The sequence below is a fragment of the Eufriesea mexicana genome, unplaced genomic scaffold (assembly GCF_001483705.2).
Source record: "Eufriesea mexicana isolate 0111107269 unplaced genomic scaffold, ASM148370v2 scaffold6846, whole genome shotgun sequence".
Lineage (NCBI taxonomy): Eukaryota > Metazoa > Arthropoda > Insecta > Hymenoptera > Apidae > Eufriesea > Eufriesea mexicana.
The window spans coordinates 181180-205535 of NW_016914693.1; the positions used below are offsets into that span (position 1 = coordinate 181180).

The following is a 24356-nucleotide window of genomic DNA, read 5'->3' on the forward strand; positions in this document are numbered from 1 at the left end:
TATTTATCGTAGCCATTTTGTAAGTTAAAATAAAATATAAAAACGATATAAATTAATAACGATCGATTTTATAAATTCGAAATTACAAAATATACTTCGCAAGATTCGTAAATCGATAACGATCGATGAATTTTACAAAGGTTACTATCACCAACAGGCCTCATGGTGCTGGAGGATAAGAAAGACATCAATTGCTGATCGGTCCAATTTGAGCTGATGATTATTACTCGGGTGGAGTCTCGTTTGAACAAACGATGAAATTAGATCAGATAGGAACTAACTTTGGAAATGACGGAATGGTATAGACACGATTAAGAATAAGACCCACCCATATTACCAATGCAGCAGCAAATTTTGCAATTGGATACACACATCATAACGATCATAAATTTATTACCCCTAGAAATTTCATTTATGGTATTTACATTTTATACTATTATATCGAAAATAGAATGACTGTATTTTCTAAAAAGAAAGTACAAACATAAATCTGTTTAAAGACATCTCGCGTTTTAATTAAATCTTATGAAATATGGGAGAAATTACTTTTGTATTACTAGGTCAGGTTTACCAAATAAAAATTATGATATTACAGGCGCATGGATATGGATTAGATATAAATAATACCACTATGGCTTTCCACGGAATGATTCTACCATTTGTAGCCTTGGAAACGTATAAACTATATATTCTTCGCGTTACTCAAGATTCTAAACATAGATTATTTCGATGTTGCATACTATACAATTTATGTTTCACGGAATTTCAGACAAAAAGAAATATATGCACACATACACACACACACACATATGCCGTTCACCGTGTGTTCCACTACCACGAAAACAAACACAAACTTTTATTCACAATTCCAATCGATCGAAGATTCATAATAGGTAACGTCTAGATGTCTTATAAGCTATAGCAAATTCCTTATGCCAAACAAAAGCCATGGTAATTACATCGAGTGAACGTAAGAATTCATTCGAATATAATATTACGAAACGTCGTTTCAGTGCGAGACGTACACGCCGTCGCATTCATCCGTCGGTTGTATCATGGCAGGAAGAACGACTATTCACAGACGACTATCGTGCAAGCTGAAATAAGTTAGACCTAGATTACATCGATACAAGACCAATAAGACACAGACGTTCATTGAATCTCGTTTACCGTGGCTAATATGTACTCTGTACGTACAGGGCGTCGATCTACTCCATCTGGCATGCGATACAAGAATACGAGATGTATCTCGTTGCATATATCTGACACGCAACGGTCGAAGACGCTGTTGTACCCCACTTTCGGTAGTCTGCCCCTCTCTTCGAAGCGTGGATTCTCCGCGCGTTGGATCGCACAATGGATACACGCAGCATATAGAAACGAGGATTTGCGTTAGGTACGCACAGGTACGATGGGGACACGGTAAACGATGACTCGTGGTGGAAAAAGGAGATTCGACTAAGGAGTAGAAGAGAAACGAGACAGTGGGAAGGAGACAGAAAGAGGGAGAGTGAGAAGGCGAAAAGGAGAGGGAAATAATATGAAAGAGAGAGGGAAATAATCAGGGAGACTGAGCAACACGGTAAATGAGAGAAAGAGAGAGGGAAAACAGAGAGGGAGCGAGAAAGAGAAGTCGTGTCGGTTTTACCATTTCAGTTTCACTCAGACCCGGCCTGAAATCGCGCGTGTCCACGCCGATACTCGAGCCGCAGCTTCGTGCCTGAATTAAAAGCGACGATTTTCCAAGCTGCCGCGCCTTGACGTTAGTACCACTCGACGAAATCGTGGGACTAAGTGATTTTTCCACTTTGCCACTATCGAAGCAACATTTGACCGCGCTACGTGAAACGGTGTCACATTTCATCGGCGAAAGAAATTGTTTATCTTTCCTTCACTACCAACACCGGTGACGACGAAAGAGAGGCCGAACATACGGTAACCAAGTAAGTAACATTCTTCAACGATCTCACCTCAGTGTCAATCGTCGATTGCGATCAATTATACACAACTTCGCTTTGTATCGATATGAGATTGAATTCGACGCTGTCAATTGATTCCCAATCGCGAACGATAGTTTTCTGTTTGCTCGTGATATCTTTTTCTATAATGCCGACCACATTGTTTTAATAATCGTTCGGCGTGAATTCGATGTTTTGAAACGCAGACTCAGTGTCTTTACGGATGAAAATATAGCGCGGTAATCTGTTTTAAGCAACGTGAATCGGTCGGGAAGTCCAATTACAACCGATTTAGCACGTTCGAGCGATAATGCTGGGATTAAGTCACTTCTACAAATACAAATTCCACGAAGTCGCTATGGTCAACGATGTTGTAACTGGCGATGGTTCGTGTTACGTTTCGCCATACCGCGCGAGCAATTTCGATTTTGAACGATCAATCGTAGCGAATGACGTCGCGTATTCGCGATAGCGCATGCGCAGTGCGTTCATTTACGAATTTATACGACGCACAATAGTCGAAAAACGGCGATATATCGATATCGTGATACATATCGACGTTTTGACGTATCGTAACGGTTAAAAATTTCGCAGCATCCATATTGCTAAGGAGAGTGGCGACATTGTCGCGATTGTTTGTTTTATACGTCGTCGCGGAGCAAAGAATGGGCAGGCGTACATGTAATTGTAATCGCGCGAGCATCGTGAGCATGAGTCCCGGCGATCGTACAACGCAGAATAAAACCCGGTGACCTCGGTTCGACGTAACTTTCGACCGACCGAAAGAAGGGGTCCTCCCTTTGGCTTTTTCTTCGATCGTTCCTCTTTTCTCTTCCTAACCATCGACCCTCGTTTTCTTTCCAGGTCAGTCGTCGTGTGACGTATTTCGATATCGATCTCACGTGTAATCGCAACTATTCAATTCCCCGCTTTAATTCTTCAAATCGTTCAGTTTTCCCATTACCAGGGCCGTACTAAATTTTTTGGCACCAACGTCGTAATTTTTACGACAAACAATCCAGATTGAAACGAATGCTGCGAATTTATGGTCCGTGACATTGTGACGCACATACTCGCCACGAGAAACGCGTTTTTAACGATTTTCTCATCGTCCACTTAACCTTCTAGCTGATTCGCTGAAACGCCTCGACGGCATTCCACGTTCTCGGAACTCTCTATCGTCGCCTCGCGTTTTTGACATAAATCATCGACCGTTTGGTGCCTCGTAGACGCAACCTACCGGAGAAAACGATCGCTGCGAGTCATGGCTGCAGCGTGAGACGCTCATCCCTATTGGTCAAGTGGTACATCTATACTCGATGATATCAATTCAAGTGGGGTTAGTTTTCGTCCAGCGTTCGTGAGTCACGCATAGGTCATTTAACACAATAGTGTCTCGTCGATGGGAACAGCTTAACTTGGCTCGACTCATTTGGAATGCGAAAAGAGTCAAAGACGTTGCAACTCGTAATTTCCCGACGGTCATTACGACCAACTGACCCCGTCCTTATTATTATTACCCTTCTGCTAAATGTCTGACCAATTTTTAATTTTTTAACGACTGCAAATCGGTTCGTAAAGCGGGTAGGTGATAAAAAGGAATAGGATACGAGTCGGGAGTCGCCAAGGAGTGATCGATACGCGTCGAAGTCGCTTCGAATGGTCGCAATTACGACGCGGAAAGGAAGCTATGTCGTCCTAATTAAATTAGTAGCGCCCCGGTGGTCGGTTGCTCATTACTCGTTTAGGACGAGGAAGGAAGCGTCTTGGTGACGTCACTTGTCCTGGCACTGCAGCTGCTCTATTATTTTTGCGTTTTACATTGCCCGTGGATTACTTAATGCAAAGGGAGACGCCACTTTCTCTCTCGTATAACGTGTCTTTAAGGCAGTATGTATGTCGGTGCGTGACCGAGCCTCTCGAGAGCACCTCTACAGTTCGTTGCAAAACCGGTGTGTCCCCTCGGCATACGATATCGTTGCACTACGAAGTCGTTGCGTAACGTTCGCGCGTTTAAGGCGGTTCTCAATTGTCGCTCATCGAATTACGTCACGTTACGTCGCCTTACGTCGCGTTACGTCAAGTTCAAGTAAATTTACCCTTAACTCGGAATTGATCGGGGGTTATCGTGTCGCCGAGATAACGAGAACGTGGTAGCTAGAATTCCGCACGAAACGTCGAGTTCTCTGACACTTGGGGGGAGGGCTTAACGACGTATAGGCAGAAACGGTCACCCATGGTGAAAGAAACGACGAGTACGGATATCGATAAAGGCGAGTGTACACGCGATGTCACGTGAGAGCGTTACTTTTTGCGTGACAGTAAATATGAATTAATTGTGATGTAAGTTTAAATAATCAAGGGTAATGAATGCGTGTACACGACCTTAGCGATTCGTGGCACGAAAGCGTGCCGTATAACAATTTTCGCGCCACCATTGTAAATTCGCCTTTATTATCCACGGTGAACAATGGCCGAGACGCCACGGACGTTGATCGCGAAGGATCTCGCGCGGCTTTGAGACGATGCCTCTGAATCGAGCTGCGAAGGGGAACGTTGTCTGTCGATCGGCTGGTCTTCTCTTTCGTATAATACCCGAGCGAATCGTACCTTCCACGATGAACGGTGTATCACCATTTGAAACCGGAAACGTTACGTCACCGTTATGAAATGTCTGTCGCGATGAAAACGATGAAGTCGATGAAATCGCCGATGGAAATACCAGAAGGAGGAAAAGAGAGGGAAAAAACTGTAAAGAGAGAAAAGAAGGAAGTGGAGAATAATAATAATCTGATGGGCTAAATTGCGAGCGTAGAATGCTTTATAAGCACCAGCGGCACTGTTTCCCTGAACAGATAACGATCGCGTAAGGAAGCTAATGGTTGTAATTGTGAAACGGAAATCGAAATGTTGGCGCGCACGTACGCCCCTGGAAACTGTCGTTCCGAGTGTAAATAACGCCATTCTTTCCCTGTCATACCGATTCCCAACTCGTCCGAGTTTCCGCCATCTAGGTCAAATCCGTTGAGGAAAATTGCCCGAGATTACGCTGGCATGACAATTGAATAACTCCTTGAGAGTGAACAACCAAGGCGCCAACACCTCGAGATCGTGGAATATCGCGTGTCTTCGAAACCACGCGATAAGGATCAAGATCGTGAAGAAAACGGAATATTACCAGCAGCTCTCTCGACGCTGGAACCATCAGTAATCCATATCCGAACAGAGTACGCGTGGATTATAGTAATTAAGGTGTTACGATGAGAATAATTAACCCTTTCACTATGGATAACGTGCATATATGTTGTGTGTTTTTAAATGTCCGCTTAATCACTTGTTAAAAGTGTACATCTACGTCTTCTATAACATAGAATCATCTTTATTTCCATCATCAGTCGCAACTCATTACGCGAAGCACTTGGATCAGCGGTTTTCAATCGTTTTTTTCTGTATGAAATTTTGTTGTACATCGAAACGTCCAATTTGTAATGTATTAGCCTTGTCATCTTTTCATTTGACAACCTAAAGCAGGAAAGATCTTTATTTCCAAGTAAACAGGTACCATTCGCTCCAAAAGTTCTCATATCTCGCTAATGTGATTTTGGATAGTAGTTGAGAATCACTGGAATAGACGATAGAAAGAGAATCAACGAATTTTCGTATTCGAGATATTAAATAAAATAGGAGGTTTGTATAGACGAACTCGAGTTTGTCGTAACCCAGGTCCTAATCTTCGAATGCAAGCTCGCGAGATACCGGTTGAAAATCGCTGACTTGAAAATCACTGACTAGATCTAAAATATTCATCACTCGTATTTTTATCTTCTTACGTCGTTACCCATCCTGTACCACTCTGTACCAAAAGTGCATTCCCGAGAATACCGTAGTTAATTATTACTTTAGGTCAATATAAAATAGCACTCGAGCGGTTCTTTTAATACCCTGGAGCTTAAGTAACGAGTACCAGGCAATAACTTGATTAGAAGTAACTACGTATGAACTATTGAAATGAAATACACGTGATTTTCTTCTTTTATTTTACCGTAAAAGGTGTCATCGAGTTTAGAAAAATATAATAAACTTGTTATGCCTAGTTCAGTATTAACCCTTTGCACTCGTGAGGCTCCCTTCAGTCGCCATTTGATAAAATTTCGAAGATGGATATTAATTAACATATCAAATTTAAGATAATGTAACGGTATGCAAGGTATAGAAATCAAATAGTTCTACATGTTAATTATTATACAATTTCCTATTTACTGCTGGAAAAAGTATCGTTAACTTTATAGCAGAAAATCTTTGAACTCCTACTCATCTTTAGCCAAAAAATCGTCGAGTGCAAAGGGTTAAGGCTAAATCTATTAGTACAGGAGCCAAAATGGACCTTCTTACATTTCTCATTAAAAATTTCCTGTTCAACGTTGTCGCCATGTTGACTCGCCTTTGCGATTTTTCTCTTAACCCTTTGCACTCCGAGTAATTTTTAATATCACCTACTAGAAACTCCGTGTAATTTTTATTATGGACTAGCAGCTACTCCGGGAGTATTTACAATGGCGCCAGCGAGTCTCTGTGGAAGATTGAAAATGTTACTTTGTCATTAACAGGCAGCCATTTTGAAATTCCTATTATTCTCAGGATATAATTACGAATTATCAAACAATATGGCAAAAAAAAAGAAAAAATCGTGCAAATTATTAACGTTTTCTATTTAAAGTTCTTTATTTATTTACTTGTTCAAATTTTCAAAAAATATAAATTTAAAAAATTAGTATCGCCGAACACTGGTGACCACCATGGCCCCACTGAGGAGACAATCTCCGGTCACTGATGACCACCATGGCATGGTATATATTTTAAAAATTTGTTTTATTATATCACCGCAATGGCGACAATCGAGTGCAAAGGGTTAACTTAGGTATAACCAATTTCCCAATATCTCCACGCGTTTCAGTCTCCAAAAATCCTCCTTATCTTATTTCTTTGTCTATGTACTTCGTCTTCGTCATGGTAATTTAGCGTTAAGACGAGGCGTTAATTGCACCTTGGCGTAAACAACGCCTGGTTCTCTTAAGTGCACCGTTAACGCGATGATCTCGTGTTGCACTTTCGAAGGATATGCATAAAGCAGACCCCTAGCCTGTAAATTCCATCTCGATAACCATAACGATGTATCAACCACCGGCCCGAAACGACCTACTTGCATTGGCCTCAAGAGGAATCGTCGTTACGCCTCCATCTGCGCGAAGGTCGTCGTTCATCGTGGTCCGTGGCAGGTGCGGAGCGAAGGTGCAGGCGGATGTTGGCCTGCGGGCCTAACCAAAGGTTGAGCTCTGGCCAGGAGATGCTCGTGCGACATGCAAATGGATCGATCGCGATCCCTTCGAAAGAGATCCACGAGCTAGTTGCGACGTAGGCGTACGTGATTCGCGGAACAATCGAGCAGGTCTTACTCATCGCTTGGACGGTGATCTTGAAAACGTGACGCGCCTAGCTGTTGAGGAGGAATTCGCGCGGTCTACTTAGCAGGCAGCCACAGACTGTGGTGTGTAAGTACACGGTTGCTCTTGGCTGACTCACCGGACAATGTTTTATTTGTAAATAGGTGGAAGCACGATAGAGATCGTTTAAACAGTCATTCCAACATCTATACAGCACAAGTGGTTCGATCGACTTCCGGGTTGGATCATTTCTCCTGCTGCGAGATTTGCAATTACGATATAGGGAAAGTTCGCGATTATCTGGTGTAATAGCGTGTAACATAACACTCAAAACTGTATAATACTCAGTTTCTTGTCGTAGGTAAGGGAAACTCGGATCGGAGGACCGGCATTTCTTCGGTCTCGAATTTCTTTTTTTTCTCTTAATTATGATGTATTTCGCGTTAACCCTATTGAGGATTTTCACAATTTTCATATTAGCTTTGTCGTTTCTCTTTTAATTTATGGATGCTTATTACGTGAACGTTTCCTGTTTTACGTGTCTTTTATCAGCATTGTGTAAACGAAGCTTTCTGAATTTTAATAAGTTCCTTAAACGTCAGAACGATTACCTTTTATTATCTAATTATGTATGTCGATGATTCCTCTAACACCCGTTTCGTTGATCAATCAACTCTATAGTCGAAGCATATGTTCAATACAATTTTTCGTTGATTAAATTTACCATGATAAGAAAATACCAACTTAAATCCTATAAACTTCGAAGAACTTTATACGCGAAAATTCGCGATGCATTTCGTTGGATCTCGGCTTTAGCGAGTAAAGCAAGCAAAGTAAACGAAGTTCAGGAATCGTGTTAAGAAGCTTCGTCAAACCCGTGTTTGAAATCCGAGTTGGTTTGCTCTCGACGTTGGGAAATCAGCTTGGCTTTTCTATTTTCCAGCGCGGTTTCGCACGCTTTCGGTTTCGAGAATGCGTTTGAAGGCAATGGCACGATCCGCGAAACCTAAAATTTTCCGCGTCGGTGATTAAGATTCAGCGACGGTTTGGAAACTAATCGGGACTGGAAATTAAAAGAGGCGGTGGCGTAATGATGGCCATTTGCTAGGAGGGAATGTGGGTCGGCGGAAGGAAAAAATTGAGGACGATCACGAGGTTTATGAAATCATGAAAGAGTTTTCTGCGAGTGACGTCACCGCGGAAACAATTACCGAACCGTCTAGGCAAACTTCGTCTTCGGGAATCGTAATGACGAGAATTACGCGAACGTTTTCGATCCTTGTACGGTCGCGTTTGCAAAACTGCATTGCAAGAGTTTCCGAGTATCGACCATATCGACCAACGGGGATACCGGTTAACGCATTTTCAGCACGTTCGTCTAATCATCTTGCGTATACCGAATCGCGTTCGAGAAAAATCTACGAATTGCTCGTAAACAAGTTTACGCGTCGATCATTCGCGATTCTCGCATTCCTCGTGTTTACCGCGAGACTTAACGCTCTCGACGTTTCAATCTCGTATTTAATCGCCCCGCCGTGATTGCTTGCAGATCGAGGAGAGAAGCAAAAATGGGGTACGGCACGGAAATGGACAGCTGTGGCCGGTGTATGAAGTATACCTTGTTCTTCGTGAACTTCATCATTTTCGTGAGTATTCGAGCAACCGAGTACAGGTAGCTCTCCTACAGCACGGCATCCTATAACACGATTCATAATTTGCGGGAACCCTCCTACAACACGGTTTCGCTCTAACATAGAACGATAATAAGATAAGAAAATTGCAAAAACTTTTGTACAACACTGTACTTCTACATGTGCAGTGACGACGAAGAAATTTATTAAATTAAAGTTGCGTTAAATTAAAATAATATTTTTGTTCTTTTTTTGTTTCTGTGTTGTACATACCTTTATATTTTTAATAAAAATTAAGTTGTTTATGTAGAATTAATCTTTTGCACTCGAGAGGTGCCTCTCAGTCGCCATTTAATCAGATTCTAAAGATGGATGTTAATTAATATATCAAATTTACAATTGCCCGATGCGTGGAATATCGAAGCAAAATAATTTTAATTTAAATAATTTTATTTAATTTTAATTTGCATACGACTTCTGATTTGCCGTTTTAAAAATATCGTCGACTTTATGGCAGAAAGTCTTCGAATTACTATTTTTCTCTAACCCCTCTTTTTGTACTGGCTCTAGATCTCATATAACACGGTTTCACATAACACGGCTTTTTCTAGGAACCTATCTATCGTGTTGTAAGAGGGTTACCTGTACAGGTAGCCCTCCTACAGCACGGCATCCTATAACACGGTTTCACTGTAATACGATTCATAAATTGTGGGAACCCTCCTACAACACGGCATCCTGTAACAGGGTTTCGTTCTAACACGATAAGAAAATTGCAAAAACCTTTAATTATTATTTAAATTAAAATAATATTTTTGTTTTTTCTTGTTTTGTGTTCTACATACATTTATATCTTTAACCCTTTGCACTCGAGAGGTGATCTTCAGTCACCATTTCATAAAATTTGGGCGATTGATATTAATTAATATATCAAATTTAATGTAACGTAACAGTGTGCGAGGTATCGAAATCAAATAATTCTACAATTCTATTATTATACAATTCTTTATTTACTGCTCAGAAAAGTATCGTCAATTTTTTAGTAGAGAATCTTTGAATTTCTACTCTCCTCTAGCCAAAATGTCGTCGAGTGCAAAGGGTTAATAAAAATTAAGTTGTTTATCTAGAACTGAAAAAAAAATTTGTTTTTATTAAATTTTCGAAAAGTAATCCACCTTTTTCTACTGGCTCTGGGTCTCATACAATAGGGTTTCACACAACACGGTATTTTCTAGGAACCCATCTATCGTGTTATAGGAGGGTTACCTGTACACCGAAGACTCCTTTTGCTTTGGTACCTTTTTGCTCGGTACCCTTTCGCACGATTCGTTTTCCCATGGACACTTTTCTAACGTGATCTTCTTCAGTCGCGCGACTTTTTAAACACGTTTCGCGACCTTTTACATGGCGCAGCGCTGTGTAAAAAGAGTCCCAGGTGTGCGGCCAACCCTCTTATAACACGGTACTTCGAGGTACCGTAAAAACACGTTTGCGATGTAACACGGATTGCATTCTCCTAATTTCAATTAGTATAACACGACGACTGCCATGCAAGCTTTACACCGTGTTTCCAAGGGGTGGCAAAAAGTACTCATTACAGCACACCGTGCTATTCAATTTGTATGCTACATTAAAGTAACCTTAATTACAATCTGGAATTGCTGAACAGTGACCTGGTTATTTCGCAATATGGTCTAGTTACCTATATTCCAAATTTTTTAGTCGATGATTTATTTCAATGGTTCTGAACAATTATGACACTTTGGGGAACGAAGAGCATCAAGGTCCCACTGTGGAACAAAGTTCGGTCACGAGTGAACGTGTTAATATCTCGCTTAACGCAGTCTAGGTGCAACGCGAATCGAATTAACCGTGTTATAAACGAGTTAACGCTGTACTGTGTATAAATTTCGGATTAAAATGTTTCTACTCGAGGTAACACGGTGGAATTAAATTTTTCAGATCGGCGGAGTGATTATAGTCGGACTGGCAACGTGGGCCCTGTTGGATAAGGTACCATGGATAGGCGAATTAGTAGGGAACGATTTGCTAACAGGCGCCGTTTACGTTCTACTAGCCGGTGGGATCATCGTCGCATTAGTAGCGTTCTTCGGTTGCGTCGGTGCATCCCGAGAAGTCAAATGCATGCTTCTCACGGTAAATCTTGTTACTCGACACTATGTTTGCCGCTAGCAGAGGACCTACCGTCTGAATTACATAACGGAGGCAAAAAATTGATTCCAGTACTTCATCATCCTGTTCCTCCTGTTCGTGACCATGTTAATTGGCGGAGTGCTCGCATACGTGTTCCGTGAAAAACTAGTGAGCACGCTTGAGAGGGAAATGTCGAGTTCGATGAGAGTTTACGATACCCGTAAAGTAGTCAAAGAGGCCTGGGACACGACGCAGTCGACGGTAAGCACGAGACAAGGAACACTCTCGATTCGCGACAAATCTCGCACGGATAATTATTTCGAGCACCGTGGAGGTTGCTACGTCTGAGTAATATATTTCTCACTTTTTGCTCACCGATGATTTTAGCTCCATTGCTGTGGCGTAAACGGCTGGAGGGATTGGGGAAATCTGGGGCTCAATGTGCCGGAGAGCTGCTGTCGCGAGATCCAACCTGGCCAGGTAAAGATTAATTTCCTTAACGAGCTCGTTCTCGGAGACGAAATAGCCGTCGGCGAATCCGTGCATATGTAATTGCAGTAATTAGTGATTTACGCGTGGCACTCGTCGCGCACGAGTCGTCGTTATACGAGGTCTAGGCGTTATTACCTCGATGAGATTCAATGATATTTCGAGAACCGAGAGGAAAAATACGAATCTGTCTGGAGTTCGAGTATAATTGCTTTCAATTTGTGTCTACTTGCATAATTCATGAGCGAATGTTTTAGCAAACAACGGTGTTCACGCTCCAGATTTTTGTCGCGTAAATCTACCACATCATCTTGGGACTCGCGTCATCTTCCTGCTGAAACATTTTTATTCTTATCTTTGTTCGAATCGTTGTTGAAAAGAGAAACAACCGAGAGAGAATACCAACAGCCGATTTAGCAGATATCTACCACGGTATCGACCAACGGTAACGCGAGGACTTCGAGTCTCGATCCGTAACATTTGCGATTCGGGATGGGCTGTTAGGAAAGCCCGATAGAACGGTTCTGCACGGAATTTCGAAACGACCACGACCTATCGATTACATTCAGAAAAGCATCCATTCCGTGGTAATCCGTTAATCGGGCCTCGAGCCTTCGCGTCTCACGCTTTCACCCGGTTCGATCGACTTTCTCAAGCCGAATTGTTTCTCATGGCGACTCGATCGATCTTCTGTTACAGCGATTCAACTGCAACACTGGACCAGACAGGGTAAACTCCGCGAATACCTATCTCGCCGGTTGCATCAATGGAACGCAGATTTACCTGCAGAAGCACGCGTCAACCATGGGTGGCGCCGGTATTGCACTCGCGTGCCTGATGGTAGGACTTTCTCCGTTTCATTTGCATTTTAATCGACTCCGACGTCGGCGAAAATCCATTAACAAATGTCTTTCCGTCGAGCATTGCCAATTCTTGCGACGAGGAGGAAAAAAGGGAACGCTTTTCCTTTTCGCTCGCTTTCGACTGTTGCGATAATACCCTGGGTTAACGTAACGTTTTAGAATTCCTATTAAACTATTTTAGAACCCGGTTTTCGAAATACGCTGAAATAGCTAGAGAATGTCGGAGAAACTTCGATGCCTGGATTTTTCGTTTTCCCTCGTTTTCGTACACTGTTTTCTAATGTCGTAATTAATATTTCTTCGCAGTTCCTCGGCTTGATATTCTCGTGCGTTCTCTTCAAGATGATAGAATGACGAGAGAGCAGAGTGCTTTAAAAGACAGCTTCGTTCTTCGTGTCAGGCTAACGAAGAGGAAGAAGTGGATGTCAGCCGTCCTCGAGCGACTCATGAATTCATAATCAACGTCATCGTCATTGAGTGTACCTAAGCTGAAGTACGAGAATCAAAATGCATCTTCACGCGCATCTTTCCAATGTACAGTTCTCACCGTTTTTTCCCTTTATCCTTTACTTTCTTCTGTTTTCTTCGTTACATTTAGCATTATACTCGATGTACCTTTGTTTTACGGTTGCTCTTTTATAATTTATAGGAATACGTGCGTATTCTCGTTTTATACATAGTGTACTGTATACGTGTAATTTATATGGTGACACACTATGTGCCTCGTACGCGTAATAAATATGAAACGTGTATAAACGTCCATAAAAACTCGGCCGCATTTCAATTATTTCATTGCTATTCTCGAAGCGAATCTACGAAATATGCGTGTTTTCTAAAACGACCGTTCACGAGGCATCATATACGAATAATTCCGTTGGAGTGACGAGAGGTTGCTCGAATTTCGCGTCGGATGACCGTGTGTCTTTCCCTGACAGATAACCAATCGCGTTCTTTAATTCGTTCAGCGAAATGCGCGTACGTCAGAATGTTTTCCCGTTGCGGATTCTATTCGGACGTCCTCCATACATTCCCCATAACCTGTCTATCCAACGGTGAAATAGACACGCGCGGGTAGGTTCATAGGGTGAAGGATTTGTCACGAGCTATTAACGACGAAGCAAACTTCGAGAGAAGACAAATATTTGAAATGTCAGGTGAGAGAATCGTTAGATATAGGAATGTACATCGGAACAAACGACTCTATGTTATGTTATAATACTACTTAAATAAAGATAGTTAATTTCACACGAAGAAGAAACTCGATGACCTTAATGTATCGCGACCTTGAAAATGTAACACAGCGATCGTCACATTTGCCCGGAGCAATTTTCTCATAGATTCGAATCAATTAGTGGATTTACTTCGTTACGCGCCTTGCGTATAGGGGTAAACGATGAAGGAAACGCGTTGCAAAATGGCGCTTATTAAAGGCGCAGGACTAACCATTCACGAGGCATAAAAGCACGCGATAGCTGCCTTGTTACTCGCCTTTTCTTCGCGACCGTTCGTGTTTTACTGAAAATAGGGGAAAAAAAGAGGGAAAAAAAGGAAAGTCGAGTAACGTGGCTACAATCTTCGGTAATGAGAGGGCGTACGTAGCTTTTGTTTCGGAAACAGCCAGTACGTTTGCGAACCTCCATCCGATACAAAGACACGATGGACCAATCCGAGCCGCATAGAGGCTACGCTCCGCGTCGATATTTCAGACGGTCATTGGTGGTACAGCGGAGGCAAGAAATTTCTGTTCGAAACGTTTCTTCTCTTCCGCTCGAGGAACGATCCTCTGTCCAATTCGAATAAATCGTGAAATTCCGGGAAAAAAATTCGAAAAAAAGAAATAAAATGAAGCAAAGGAAAAAAATTCGATGGAACTCATTAACGAAGTTATCAGAGCAGAGAGTGGACGGGGGAAAGAGAAGAAACGTGGTAGACACGCAGTGACGTGGAATGGCAAAGCGGTATTAAAATGGTAAACTAAACGGCTCATCGACCGTCGTTTTGCTCTAATCGAAGTTTATAACGTTTGAAAGTCTCTGCGTGTCCAATAACGGCTGCCTCCCACCGTATGTTTGCCCGCAGCTTATTCACCCCTTTATTGTCAGGCTGCAGGCCTCCTTGCATTAAAGCACGACGGGTTGCCGTAATCCAGGCGTCTCGCCAAAATAAACCTTCGTCGCATTCTATCGGCAGTCTTTTTATCTTCCGTTTAATTATCGAACAACGGTACAGTCCGTGACAGAGGCGGCGATCGTGATTTATACACGAGCTAATACCACGTTTATAAATATTTTCTCGCTCGCCTAGATATACGCGACGCAGGTATATCACGGTTACGGTTTTGAAACATTCACGAGGCCACACGTGCTGGGCGCGCAGGTTCTGCCAAATTTTCCACGGCCCCAGGGCAAGCCGTACAGTCGATGGAAAAATTTCCACCCGCCATAGACGTAGAGTACAATCCTGCCGAAGATTTCTCCGTTCGAATCGTTTCGAGTGTGTTTACCCCATCCGTCGGGTTTGATCAAATTTCCTCGGGTTCCCGACGCGTTCTATACCACGGGGTTCTAATTATTCCATCCCCAGCTGGTCGATGTGTGCGTCCGTAATTTTCCGCTCGTGTATCATCGTCGTTGCGCCACTCTTCGCGTCCTTCCTTCCCTTTCGGTTTATTCACCCCAGCGTGCGTCACCCTACGCGAGTCTTTGCGTCGAGGCGTGACTGGCTGCCATTCCAAAGGCGTTCGAACGACCCGTGCGTGCCGCGCAATTTTCTCTTTAACCATCTTTCGCTTATCGTTCTTCTCTTACTTCCTTCTATCGATCTTTCCAATCTGTTGCACCGATCGGTCAACAGCAGATTATTTCTCTATAAGGGTAAAAAACAAGACACCGCAAGCCTCGCCCTAGCTTTTCATCGACTCCCCATGCTAGTGCCTAAGTACAACGTGTACACTCTGGATGACTCATCGCCGAAAAATCAAACAGACTTGCCAGCGAGTTGGAATCACAAAGAACACGTAGGCCTGGCTCTACCTATATCCACGCGTTTCAACCACTCTAGCATATCCAGCCGCGCAGATTGGAACTTCTTCCGCGCGATTACCAGCTCGAGCAATCTGCGAGATCGCTCGCTTAACCGCGCCGAAAATCTAGCTCTCGTGCTCCAGCTTCCACCTCTTCCCCGTGCCACCATTTTTCCTTTTCCCCTTTTTTCCTAATCCAAAGTCGACTTTCACCGCGATCCGCACAGCCGCTGATTCGGCCCCCGAGGTAGCGGTGGTCGCGGCCCACATGCCACGGGATACGTTTTCACGCCGTTTTGCGATCGTGGATTGCCATTCTGGATGCGCCGACTGCCGTAAGTGTAAGCGCGTGTCGTAATCCCACGCACGCGTGCGTGCACGATGCCGGCTGTTCCCCGCGCCGAATAAGCCCATACGCCGTGAGCCATTCTCGCGCGTTGCCACAAAGGGTCCTCGGACAATGACGAATGAATCGCAACACACAGGGATAATGCTACTCGCCGATCTAGGTGTACCCACGTATATACGCCAGGCTACTTCCCTCCATTCTTTTCCCGCGTTTCTTGCGCGTCGTCCCACGTCGGGACAATTGAAAATCGTCCACGACGAGAGGAGCGATTGAAATCGAGACCGATGCCACTCGCCGGAGTCTCCGGATCTGCCACGTCCGTTGCATATTCGTTGCGTTGCGAAAATTCTGGCTGGAGGGGAGTACCGGTTGTTTTTGCGGGCAGCAAGGTGATCTTCGCGAGGACTGCCACTCGTTAAGACTCGTCGAGGATTCGAGTAGTCTCCTGGAACTGTTATTAGGAGCAGTTGCGGTTGTTAGGTAAGTCTGGAGGAGGGTCGAAGAGAAGGACGTCACCTTTCGTATTTTCGAGAGAATTCGATGCGAGTGTTTTAGTTTCAGGATTCGATAAGGTTTCAATTGGTACAGGTGTCTCGTTAGGATCTGCGCGAACAATTGCGCACAGTTAACCCTTTGCGCTCGAGAGGCGACTCTCAGTCGCCATTTAATCAGATCCTAGAGATCGTTATTAATTAATATCTCGAATTTAAAATTGCTCAACGACGCGTGGAATATCGAGGTAAATTCAGTCGTCATTTAATCAGATCCTAGAGATCGTTATTAATTAATATCTCGAATTTAAAATTGCTCCACGACGCGTGGAATATCGAGGTAAAATAATTCTACGTCTTACCGTTAATTTGTACTTCATATTTACCGTCTTGAAAATGTCGTCGATTTTATGGCAGGAAGACTTAGAATTACTATATTTCTGTAACGAAAAGATCGCCGAGTGCAAAGGGTCAACAGGGTTAATGTTGTTAGTTCCCTAACTCCGAAGAGAGTCGGAGAGATGTCTCCGAAATTAGCGTAGAAACGACAGCGTCAATGTGGCAGAACGCGAAGTATAAAGACGGAGTCTACCTCCGAGGGGATTTGGTTGAAGTATTTTAGATTTTCGGCAGTTTTTAATTGGCAGAGATACAGACGTACGATTCTTGGGACGAGATTATTTGAACGAAGACATACTTCGATAAGGGGTCCATTTTCAAACATGGTTTGTCAGGAAATGAATCTTTACCATTGATCAAATGTATCCGATATTGCTACGTAGCGAGGATTTTTTGGACTATCTCCTGACGTATAAACTTCTCCTAGCTTGAACACAGTGACCAAGCGTGTGTCAGTGTGACTATTCGAGGGTAAGTGGAAAAGATAATATCGAGAGCAACGAGTTGTTAATTCTTTGTGAAAAGGTCGAAGGGCTGCGATCTAGTCTGGGCAAGGAGACGTCGAAGAACAGAGACGTGGTCCATGGCGTATTTTCGAGGGAATTTGATCGAAGCGTTTTAGAATTCAGGCAGGTTTTAATTGGTCCCGGCGTAACGCGTCTCGCTGGGACGAGACATTTGCATGTCTGAGTGGGTTAAAAATTGGATTTCCTACGGCGCCTGGTCCCTTCGTCGTTTCCGTTCGCTCTTTTTCTCTTTATTGACATACATTCCGGCCTATGCTGACTCGGTGGTCTTACCCGGCCGAGGCAGCGACGAGGGTGAAAGGGCGGGCACACCGGGTGCAGGGATACAGGGCGAATAGCGGAGAGATATCTCTACGTATTGATTTCGTCTCGAGCGTTAAATCCGAATAGGCCGGAAACGGGGGAGTCGTCCAGGTGAAACCGAGAACTCCGCTACCACTTCAGCCGGAGCTCGGTTGCAAATTAAATTGTACTCGAACCCGGGAAGGCAACTGCGAGTAGGCCAATGCAATTGGCCTCAGACCGACCGACTATTATGCAAGCTAATGTCATCGCGCGTTTGCGACACGTAAGCATTGTAGGCGACACGACATTTTGCTGAACGCACGATACCAATAATAGGAACTCGTGCATCCTCTGCTGAGCTTATTAAGACACAGGGAGCGACAGCCGATTCGAGTCGCGCACGTTCATCCGAGTTTCGGGGGGAATTGTTGCAAATTAAACGGAAGTCGTCGCGATAGCGAGGGGGAAAGAGAGAAACCGGCGGGTGGATCGAATTAAACGGTGAAACTTAAATTACGTTAGCGACGATCATACTTAATTCACCGTGAGCGTGAACGGTTTTGGACACGCTTTATTTGGCGTGTCAATTAATCAGCCGAGCCACGGGAAGCGTTTTTGCCCGCGCTCTTGGCAAATATTTGCGTTTCACCGTTACTCATCGCAAAAAATACAACGGCGCTAATTTAATCGGTCGAAACTGTGCGCGGTACTGCATCCGCGCCATTCCGCGCTGCGCCGCGCCGTGCCGCGCCGCGTAGGCCCGGGCCAATGGCGGTGCATTCTTCTTTCGAAGCTGCAAATCTCGCGGGTCGGAAAGTGGAGCAGCGGAACGAGGCGGCGCACGCGAGTTCTAACCTCCTCCTGGCCTCCTCCTGGCCTCCTCCTGGCCTCCTCTTGGCCTCCTCCTGGCCTCCTACTGGCTTCTTCCTAGCCCCTTTCCGATCTTCTGCGTCTCTTCTGATTTCTTTCTGCCCTTCTCGTGGCCTCCTCACGAGCTCCTCACGAGCTCCTCCTGGTTTTCTCACAGCCTTCTCACGACTCAGTCTCTCGGTCTTCTCGTGGTCCTCTCCTGTCCCTCTTCCGCTTAGGAATGGAATTAAATAGGAACGGGAAGTAATAACGAAAAGAATCTGGAAGACTCTGCGCCCGTGTACGTGATCTCTCCGGCTGCACTTGTTCGTTACAGGATAGGCGAAATGAAAAGGACGTTGAAAGGGTCGGTCGGTGAATGAAACTAGAATGTATATACATTATACGTACTAGATCTAGAGTGATTATACGGAGCAAGTGGAACAGACCCTCGATGGAAGAGAAACGCGAAGCGCGTTTTAATTTCGTCGGGATTTCGTGTGTTTTGGAGCAAGCAGCAGCAGCACGACCCTTGTGTTCCGTTGGCAACTGCGAGCCCCGAAGTCTAGTCCCGGTATTTTCGCGTAAAGATCGGCTGAACTGGCGCCGGTGCTCGGTTCGCGAAGATAACGAAGGAGACGAGGGAAAAATAGCGTAGAAAGGAGGCTGGTGCATTAAGAAGCTGCATTTAAGCTCCTCCTCGTTGTCAACGAACCGATCCGGACAGCAACCTTCCTCGTTGTTTCCGTGCACAAAACTTTCCACGGACACGGAACGCGCCATTGTCTCGATTCTAGCAAGGTTTACGCTCTGTCCGAACTCTACCGTACAGTTTACATTGTTTCCCGAGCAACGGGATCCCGAAAAAATGCCCCTTTTCAATTTATGTTCGCCAAGGGTTGAACGCGGGATCCGGCTACCGCGTGATTTATCTCGGATAGAACGAGGATCCACGCGAGCGCAACCTCGCGAGATCCATTTATCGATTCGACGACCGCGAGTGTGCACGGTTCGCGGAGTGTTCGTTCACGCACCAGGCGAGGTTACCGCGGGGATAAAAAGGCAAAGGAAAAGGGCGGATCGTTTTATAAGTGATTACCCGATGGACGATAGATAGGAAGGGCGGCCGAGAGGAAAACGTATTCGCGTGGTTTCGCTATCCCGATGCCGTAATCGTGCCCGGCGCCCACAAGAAAGTTATTAAAGTTCAACGCACGTGCTCGGTCTTCGAAAAAGGGAACACCGCGAGTAATCGTTCGCTTCGATAAAACGACCTGCCCCCGTAGCTTCTCCAACCCGTATATCCGAGATATCGCGTTGCATCACGACCGAAGATCTAGGCGTCAAACAGATCAAAACCATGATTCCCCTGTATTCTGAATTCACGAAATGCGAAGATTTTTCCGAAAGCTGCAAGGATGGCTGGATTATCGAAGTCCAAGATGTCTACTGTAGCACCACCCCAATTATCCAGCTACTCCCTCCTACTCGCAATTTCCATTTTACTTTTCGACCTATCGTCTCTTTCCTCGGCTTTCGTCATTTCGCTAGGTACTAAAGGGCTACATCCGTTTACGCGAAACGAATAATCGAAATCGAGGAAATTAATTTCCCGAAAGCAAGGTTGGAGGTTTGATACGGTGGGCAAAGTCGGAGCGAGTCAGGTGTGTCCCGCGTGTCGATGGGTGAAGACCGTTCGACCAAAGGCCATCATGTGAATGGAACCTTAGGTTCCATGGCAGCACCTGGTTGTGAACGCGCCAGCCGGAGCCGGGCAGACGGTCTGTTCTGTCAATCCCCACCATCGTCACAGCTACCGGGCTCCTCCACTGCACCACCACCACCACCACCGCCGCCGCCTCCTGCACCGTCGCCAACCACCACCACCACCGCCACCACCACCAGCATCGTCGGCCACTACCATGGAAACCGACGAATGCGCATTCTGACTTCAGTTCAGCCGACGGTTTCAACCTGCCAAGTCGTGCAGGTGTTGGCAAACGGTTGTTGCCATCCACGACCGACTTCGTCCGCGGATATTCCCCCGGGGAAACGAGTTCGCGAGAGTACGAGGATTCGTGGAGCGCGAGGAACGCCGGGGATCGTGCTGCCTCACCCCTTTTTGCACCGGATCGCGGTATCACGGGTGCCACGGCGGGAAAACGGGCGTGTGTTAAAAAGCCGTGTTGCCGTAGAAGGGCTGCGATTTATGGAACCACCCCATGGATAGTAACATGTCGACTGCCGCCTTCATGCACCGGTATGGGAAACTCTTAGATCGATAAGTAGTCGCGTCCCATGCGGAGGCCCGAGGAGCCTTTCGCGTGTGGCTAGCCGGTACTCGTCGTTCGGCCAATCGCACCACTCGACGACGACGCGAGTCACCGGGCCCCGAAAAATTTTCCACCAAAATGTTCGCCGTTCGATCGATCGGTTTGTTGCTATGCAGCGGGGGACTGGCGGCGATACACGCACGGTTCGTCAAAGTGTCCTCGAGGAACGCGTGCGGCAAGGGAGCCGGCATCGCGTCCTATCAGTCGAGGCTGCGTCGTCGATTTTACTCTCTTTTTCTCCGATCTTCCAACCTCACGGCGCGACCAACAAACGCGCCCACTTCCTCTCCGCGGCCCGCCAATCGATTTCGCGCAGCTTTCGAAAATTCCTCCATCCGGGATCCAGCTCCGTCCTCTCGCATCGCTCGCGAATAGCTCAAATTTTCCCTGCTCTCGCACCTACGCGTACTTACGCGATCCTACGCGTGTGCGTTCGTCCGTGCTCGCGTCTAGGGTGTAGCACACGGCGAGGGGTGGGGAGTGGAAAAAAGGAAACGCGATGGCATTTTCATCGAGCGATCGGTGTTTAGCACTGGGCGTTGCGGCCGCCACTCGCGGCGCGATCGAATCTCTGGATTTTCCAGCGACGAGGAAATTACCGGCTCGTTTTGCGTCGCGCGTGTGATCGATCAGCCTCTCTCCATTGCGAACATCCGATAGCTTTACTTATTAGTGCTCGTGGAAGCACTCGTAGCCGTGAGATGTGTTGCCACAGTGCCGCGAGTGGCACCGAAACAATCGCCCTTTATTACGTTTCCCTGTTTCGCGGTTATCGCTTCCATTTCAACCGCGATCCCGGCACGCTCCCAATCGATTCATCGCGCAGCCCGACGACGTTCCAGCTTGCCGATAATCCCACCGAATTCCTGTTCCGCCAGTTTCCAAATGCCACTTTCGAAATAGCCTATTTCTCCGGAGAGGTAGACGGAGAGACAACGATGCTCGCGTGTTTCCATGGCATTCTATTAACCTGCATTTTCACGAGCGCGTCACCTGTTCGGTTTCCCCCTGAACGACACGATGTCGAATCGGACCAGCCCGCTTTCCTTGAACCTGCGGATACCGCAGCCATTGACCGAGGCTTATTCCTCCGCTCCGTAACGAAAGGACCTAAGTGCGGTCATTCTCTATTCCTCCTCTCTCTCTCTCTCTCTCTTTCTCTCTCTCGCTCTCTCTCCCTCTCTCGCCCCCTCTACGCACCTCTCGCTCCCTCTCTCCGACGCCCTGTCTTTGTCCCCCTCTGTCTCTTGCTCTCTCCTGTGCTCGTCGTTAGCTATCTTCACCGCTGGTGTCCCTGCCTCATTTGAATATCGGAATGACGCACTCGATTTATCGAAGGCCGCGAAAAATGATTACGAATACAGCCGGCAGGACACGTATTTCTGGTTTATCGGAACCCGCATTGCACGTCGGCCAATTCGCCAACGATCGAGTTTGCTTCGTTTCTGTATTTTGGCAGGCGAGCACGCGCGAATTTCAGTCGAAATTGTTAGAGCATGAACGCGTACTTTCGCTATGTCGGAGTTTCTTTGGAATTTGAAAATCTTATTTCGCGTGTGCGGATACAGGACGATACATTTTCTAAATTTTTCTCTTGGACATTACTGAAAAATATTTTTCTATTGTTCCTTTTGTTGCTTTTAAAATTAAGATTCTGGATTAGAGTGGTGAAGAATGATATATTTGATTTCTTTACATCGTGTGTTAATTTGGTTATTGAAATATAGACAGTTTTAATTCCAAACCCGTCTTTTAAAATTGGAAACTCCTGTTCTACATACAATGGCACAGAGTTTTACTTCTATTCCCTTTCGAAAAATGAAGACTCGGGTTGTTCCGAGCTCCTTACAAATTACCGCATGAAATTTTTTCTTATCTCGAGTTCCCTTGGAATTTAAAAACTCTGTTCCATATGCAATGGCATAGAATACCAGATTTTACTTCCCTTCTTTGTTCGGAAAATGAACACTGCTACCATTCTGAGCCTTCCCAGAAATTACAGCAAGAAATTTTTTGTTCTATCTCGAGTTCCTTTCGAGATTTAAAACCGTGTTCCACATATAATAACACAGAGGCACTACCTTTTACTTCCTTTCTCTATTTCGTAAAACGAACACTCGTGATATACCGAATTCTTCCAAAAATAATCGCGAGGATTTATTCTCATACCCCGATTTTCGCTTAAATTTGAAAAATCCTATTTTATACCCGATAACATAGAGTATCGCTAAAAAGTTTTAAAAGCTACCTATTATTCTAACAACACAAAGCACCATATTTAATTTCCTTCCTCTATTTCGAAAAACGAATACACGAGATATACTGAATTTTTGCAAAAGAAAATCACGAAAGAATTTTCTTTCTTATCCCAAGTCCAGATTAAAATTAAAAAAACCCTATGCTACACGCGAAATTAACTGCGTCGTGAAATAAACGCTAAAAAGTCCCTATCCCGACTTCCTGCCAAATTTAAATACCCTATTCCACATATGATCAAACTTGAATACCCACGATATTCCAAATTAACACGTTCACTGCCACAATGAAACGTTCATTACTCCCAGGATACAACGAATTATAAAACAATACAATGAAACAAAGGAGAAAAAAAAAAGAGAGAAACAGCGCACTCTTCTCCATCTACTAGCATCGTTAAAATTTATCAAATAATGCTCGTAACGAAACAAATATCGTGAATATGAAAATTCAGTACCGTCTGAAAAAGTTTCCCCTAACCCGGACTTCCTTTTAAACTTTAAAAAACCCATTGCACGTACACGTATACACATAGGTTAGGTATATACGACACAGAGAGCACTACTGGCGGAAATACATAATTCGAGCGAGGCGGATGAATATTCATATCGGAGATAGGATCTTCCCCCGTGCGATAAACAACAAAATCCATACACGAACGCCCGTAGCAAGGCAGCGCAACGATCGAATGTAACACGTAACACGGAATCGCGACTGGCCGAGAGACGAACGCAGAAACCCGTGGACTGAACTTCCGAGCGGTAAGGGAACACGCCCTCTTAAGCCGCACGCCGCCTATCGCGGCCGCATACCGGCGTTGCCCATGGCGAGACGCCGAAACGCGAAGAAGGCACCGTGAAAGGGCGCGGATTATATAACGAGCACATAAGAGACATCGAGAACGAGGAGTAGACGGGACGGTTTGCCGGCAGCAACGGAGGAATATTTTATCAATAGAACAGGCGCGCATGAAACGCTGCACGGTTCCGGCCTGCGAGCAGCCGCTTAGTCATTCCGCATTAATTCCAGCCGCGTTACCCTCGTATCTCTGATCCCTCCACGGCTTATCCAAAGTGCATCCCCGTGTTGGAAACGGCCCTACGCTGCCCTGTCGCGTCTCGTGTCCCCGCTGCGCCAAGGCGAAACTCGCAATCGATACATCTGCCAGGAGTCGCGACGCAGTGTACCTAGTCGTCCAACATCCGATTGCTATCCCGACTAGCGAGTTAAAAATCCAGATAACCTTCTGTGATCATTGTTGCGTCGCGTTGCTGGGGAATGATCGTGATCGAGATCAAGATCGAGATTC

General features: G+C 45.2%; 2 protein-coding genes across 4 annotated transcripts in view; both read left to right on the forward strand.

Annotated features, from left to right (window-relative positions):
* Positions 1-1407: 1407 nt before the first annotated feature.
* Tsp74F (Tetraspanin 74F) lies at positions 1408-13780 on the forward strand. 3 transcript variants are annotated; one of them, XM_017907052.1, is made up of 8 exons: positions 1408-1582; positions 1657-1943; positions 8949-9045; positions 10993-11187; positions 11275-11445; positions 11572-11664; positions 12373-12513; positions 12843-13780. In XM_017907052.1, the coding sequence occupies exons 3-8, from the start codon at positions 8968-8970 to the stop codon at positions 12888-12890; spliced, it is 726 nt and encodes a 241-aa protein (XP_017762541.1). In that variant the 5' UTR covers positions 1408-1582; positions 1657-1943; positions 8949-8967; the 3' UTR covers positions 12891-13780. The 3 variants fall into 3 exon arrangements, with proteins under 3 accessions (XP_017762541.1, XP_017762540.1, XP_017762542.1); XM_017907051.1 differs by lacking the exon at positions 1408-1582 and having other exon boundaries at positions 1644-1943; XM_017907053.1 differs by lacking the exons at positions 1408-1582; positions 1657-1943 and adding an exon at positions 7683-7760.
* A 6648-nt stretch (positions 13781-20428) lies between these two features.
* Positions 20429-24356, forward strand: part of LOC108552483 (uncharacterized) — a 40594-nt gene continuing 36666 nt past the window's right edge. The window contains exon 1 of the mRNA XM_017907050.1: positions 20429-20718. Coding sequence (XP_017762539.1) covers positions 20681-20718 — 38 coding nt within the window. The 5' untranslated portion in view covers positions 20429-20680. The remainder of the gene's footprint in view (positions 20719-24356) is intronic.

Excerpts from the sequence above, each read along its gene's own strand:
- Tsp74F (XM_017907052.1), top strand. The coding sequence starts at position 8,968 with ATGGGGTACGGCACGGAAATGGACAGCTGTGGCCGGTGTATGAAGTAT. Across the intron at positions 9,046-10,992 it reads TCGTGAACTTCATCATTTTC|ATCGGCGGAGTGATTATAGT; the intron begins GTGAGTATTCGA and ends TAAATTTTTCAG. Across the intron at positions 12,514-12,842 it reads TTGCACTCGCGTGCCTGATG|TTCCTCGGCTTGATATTCTC; the intron begins GTAGGACTTTCT and ends ATTTCTTCGCAG.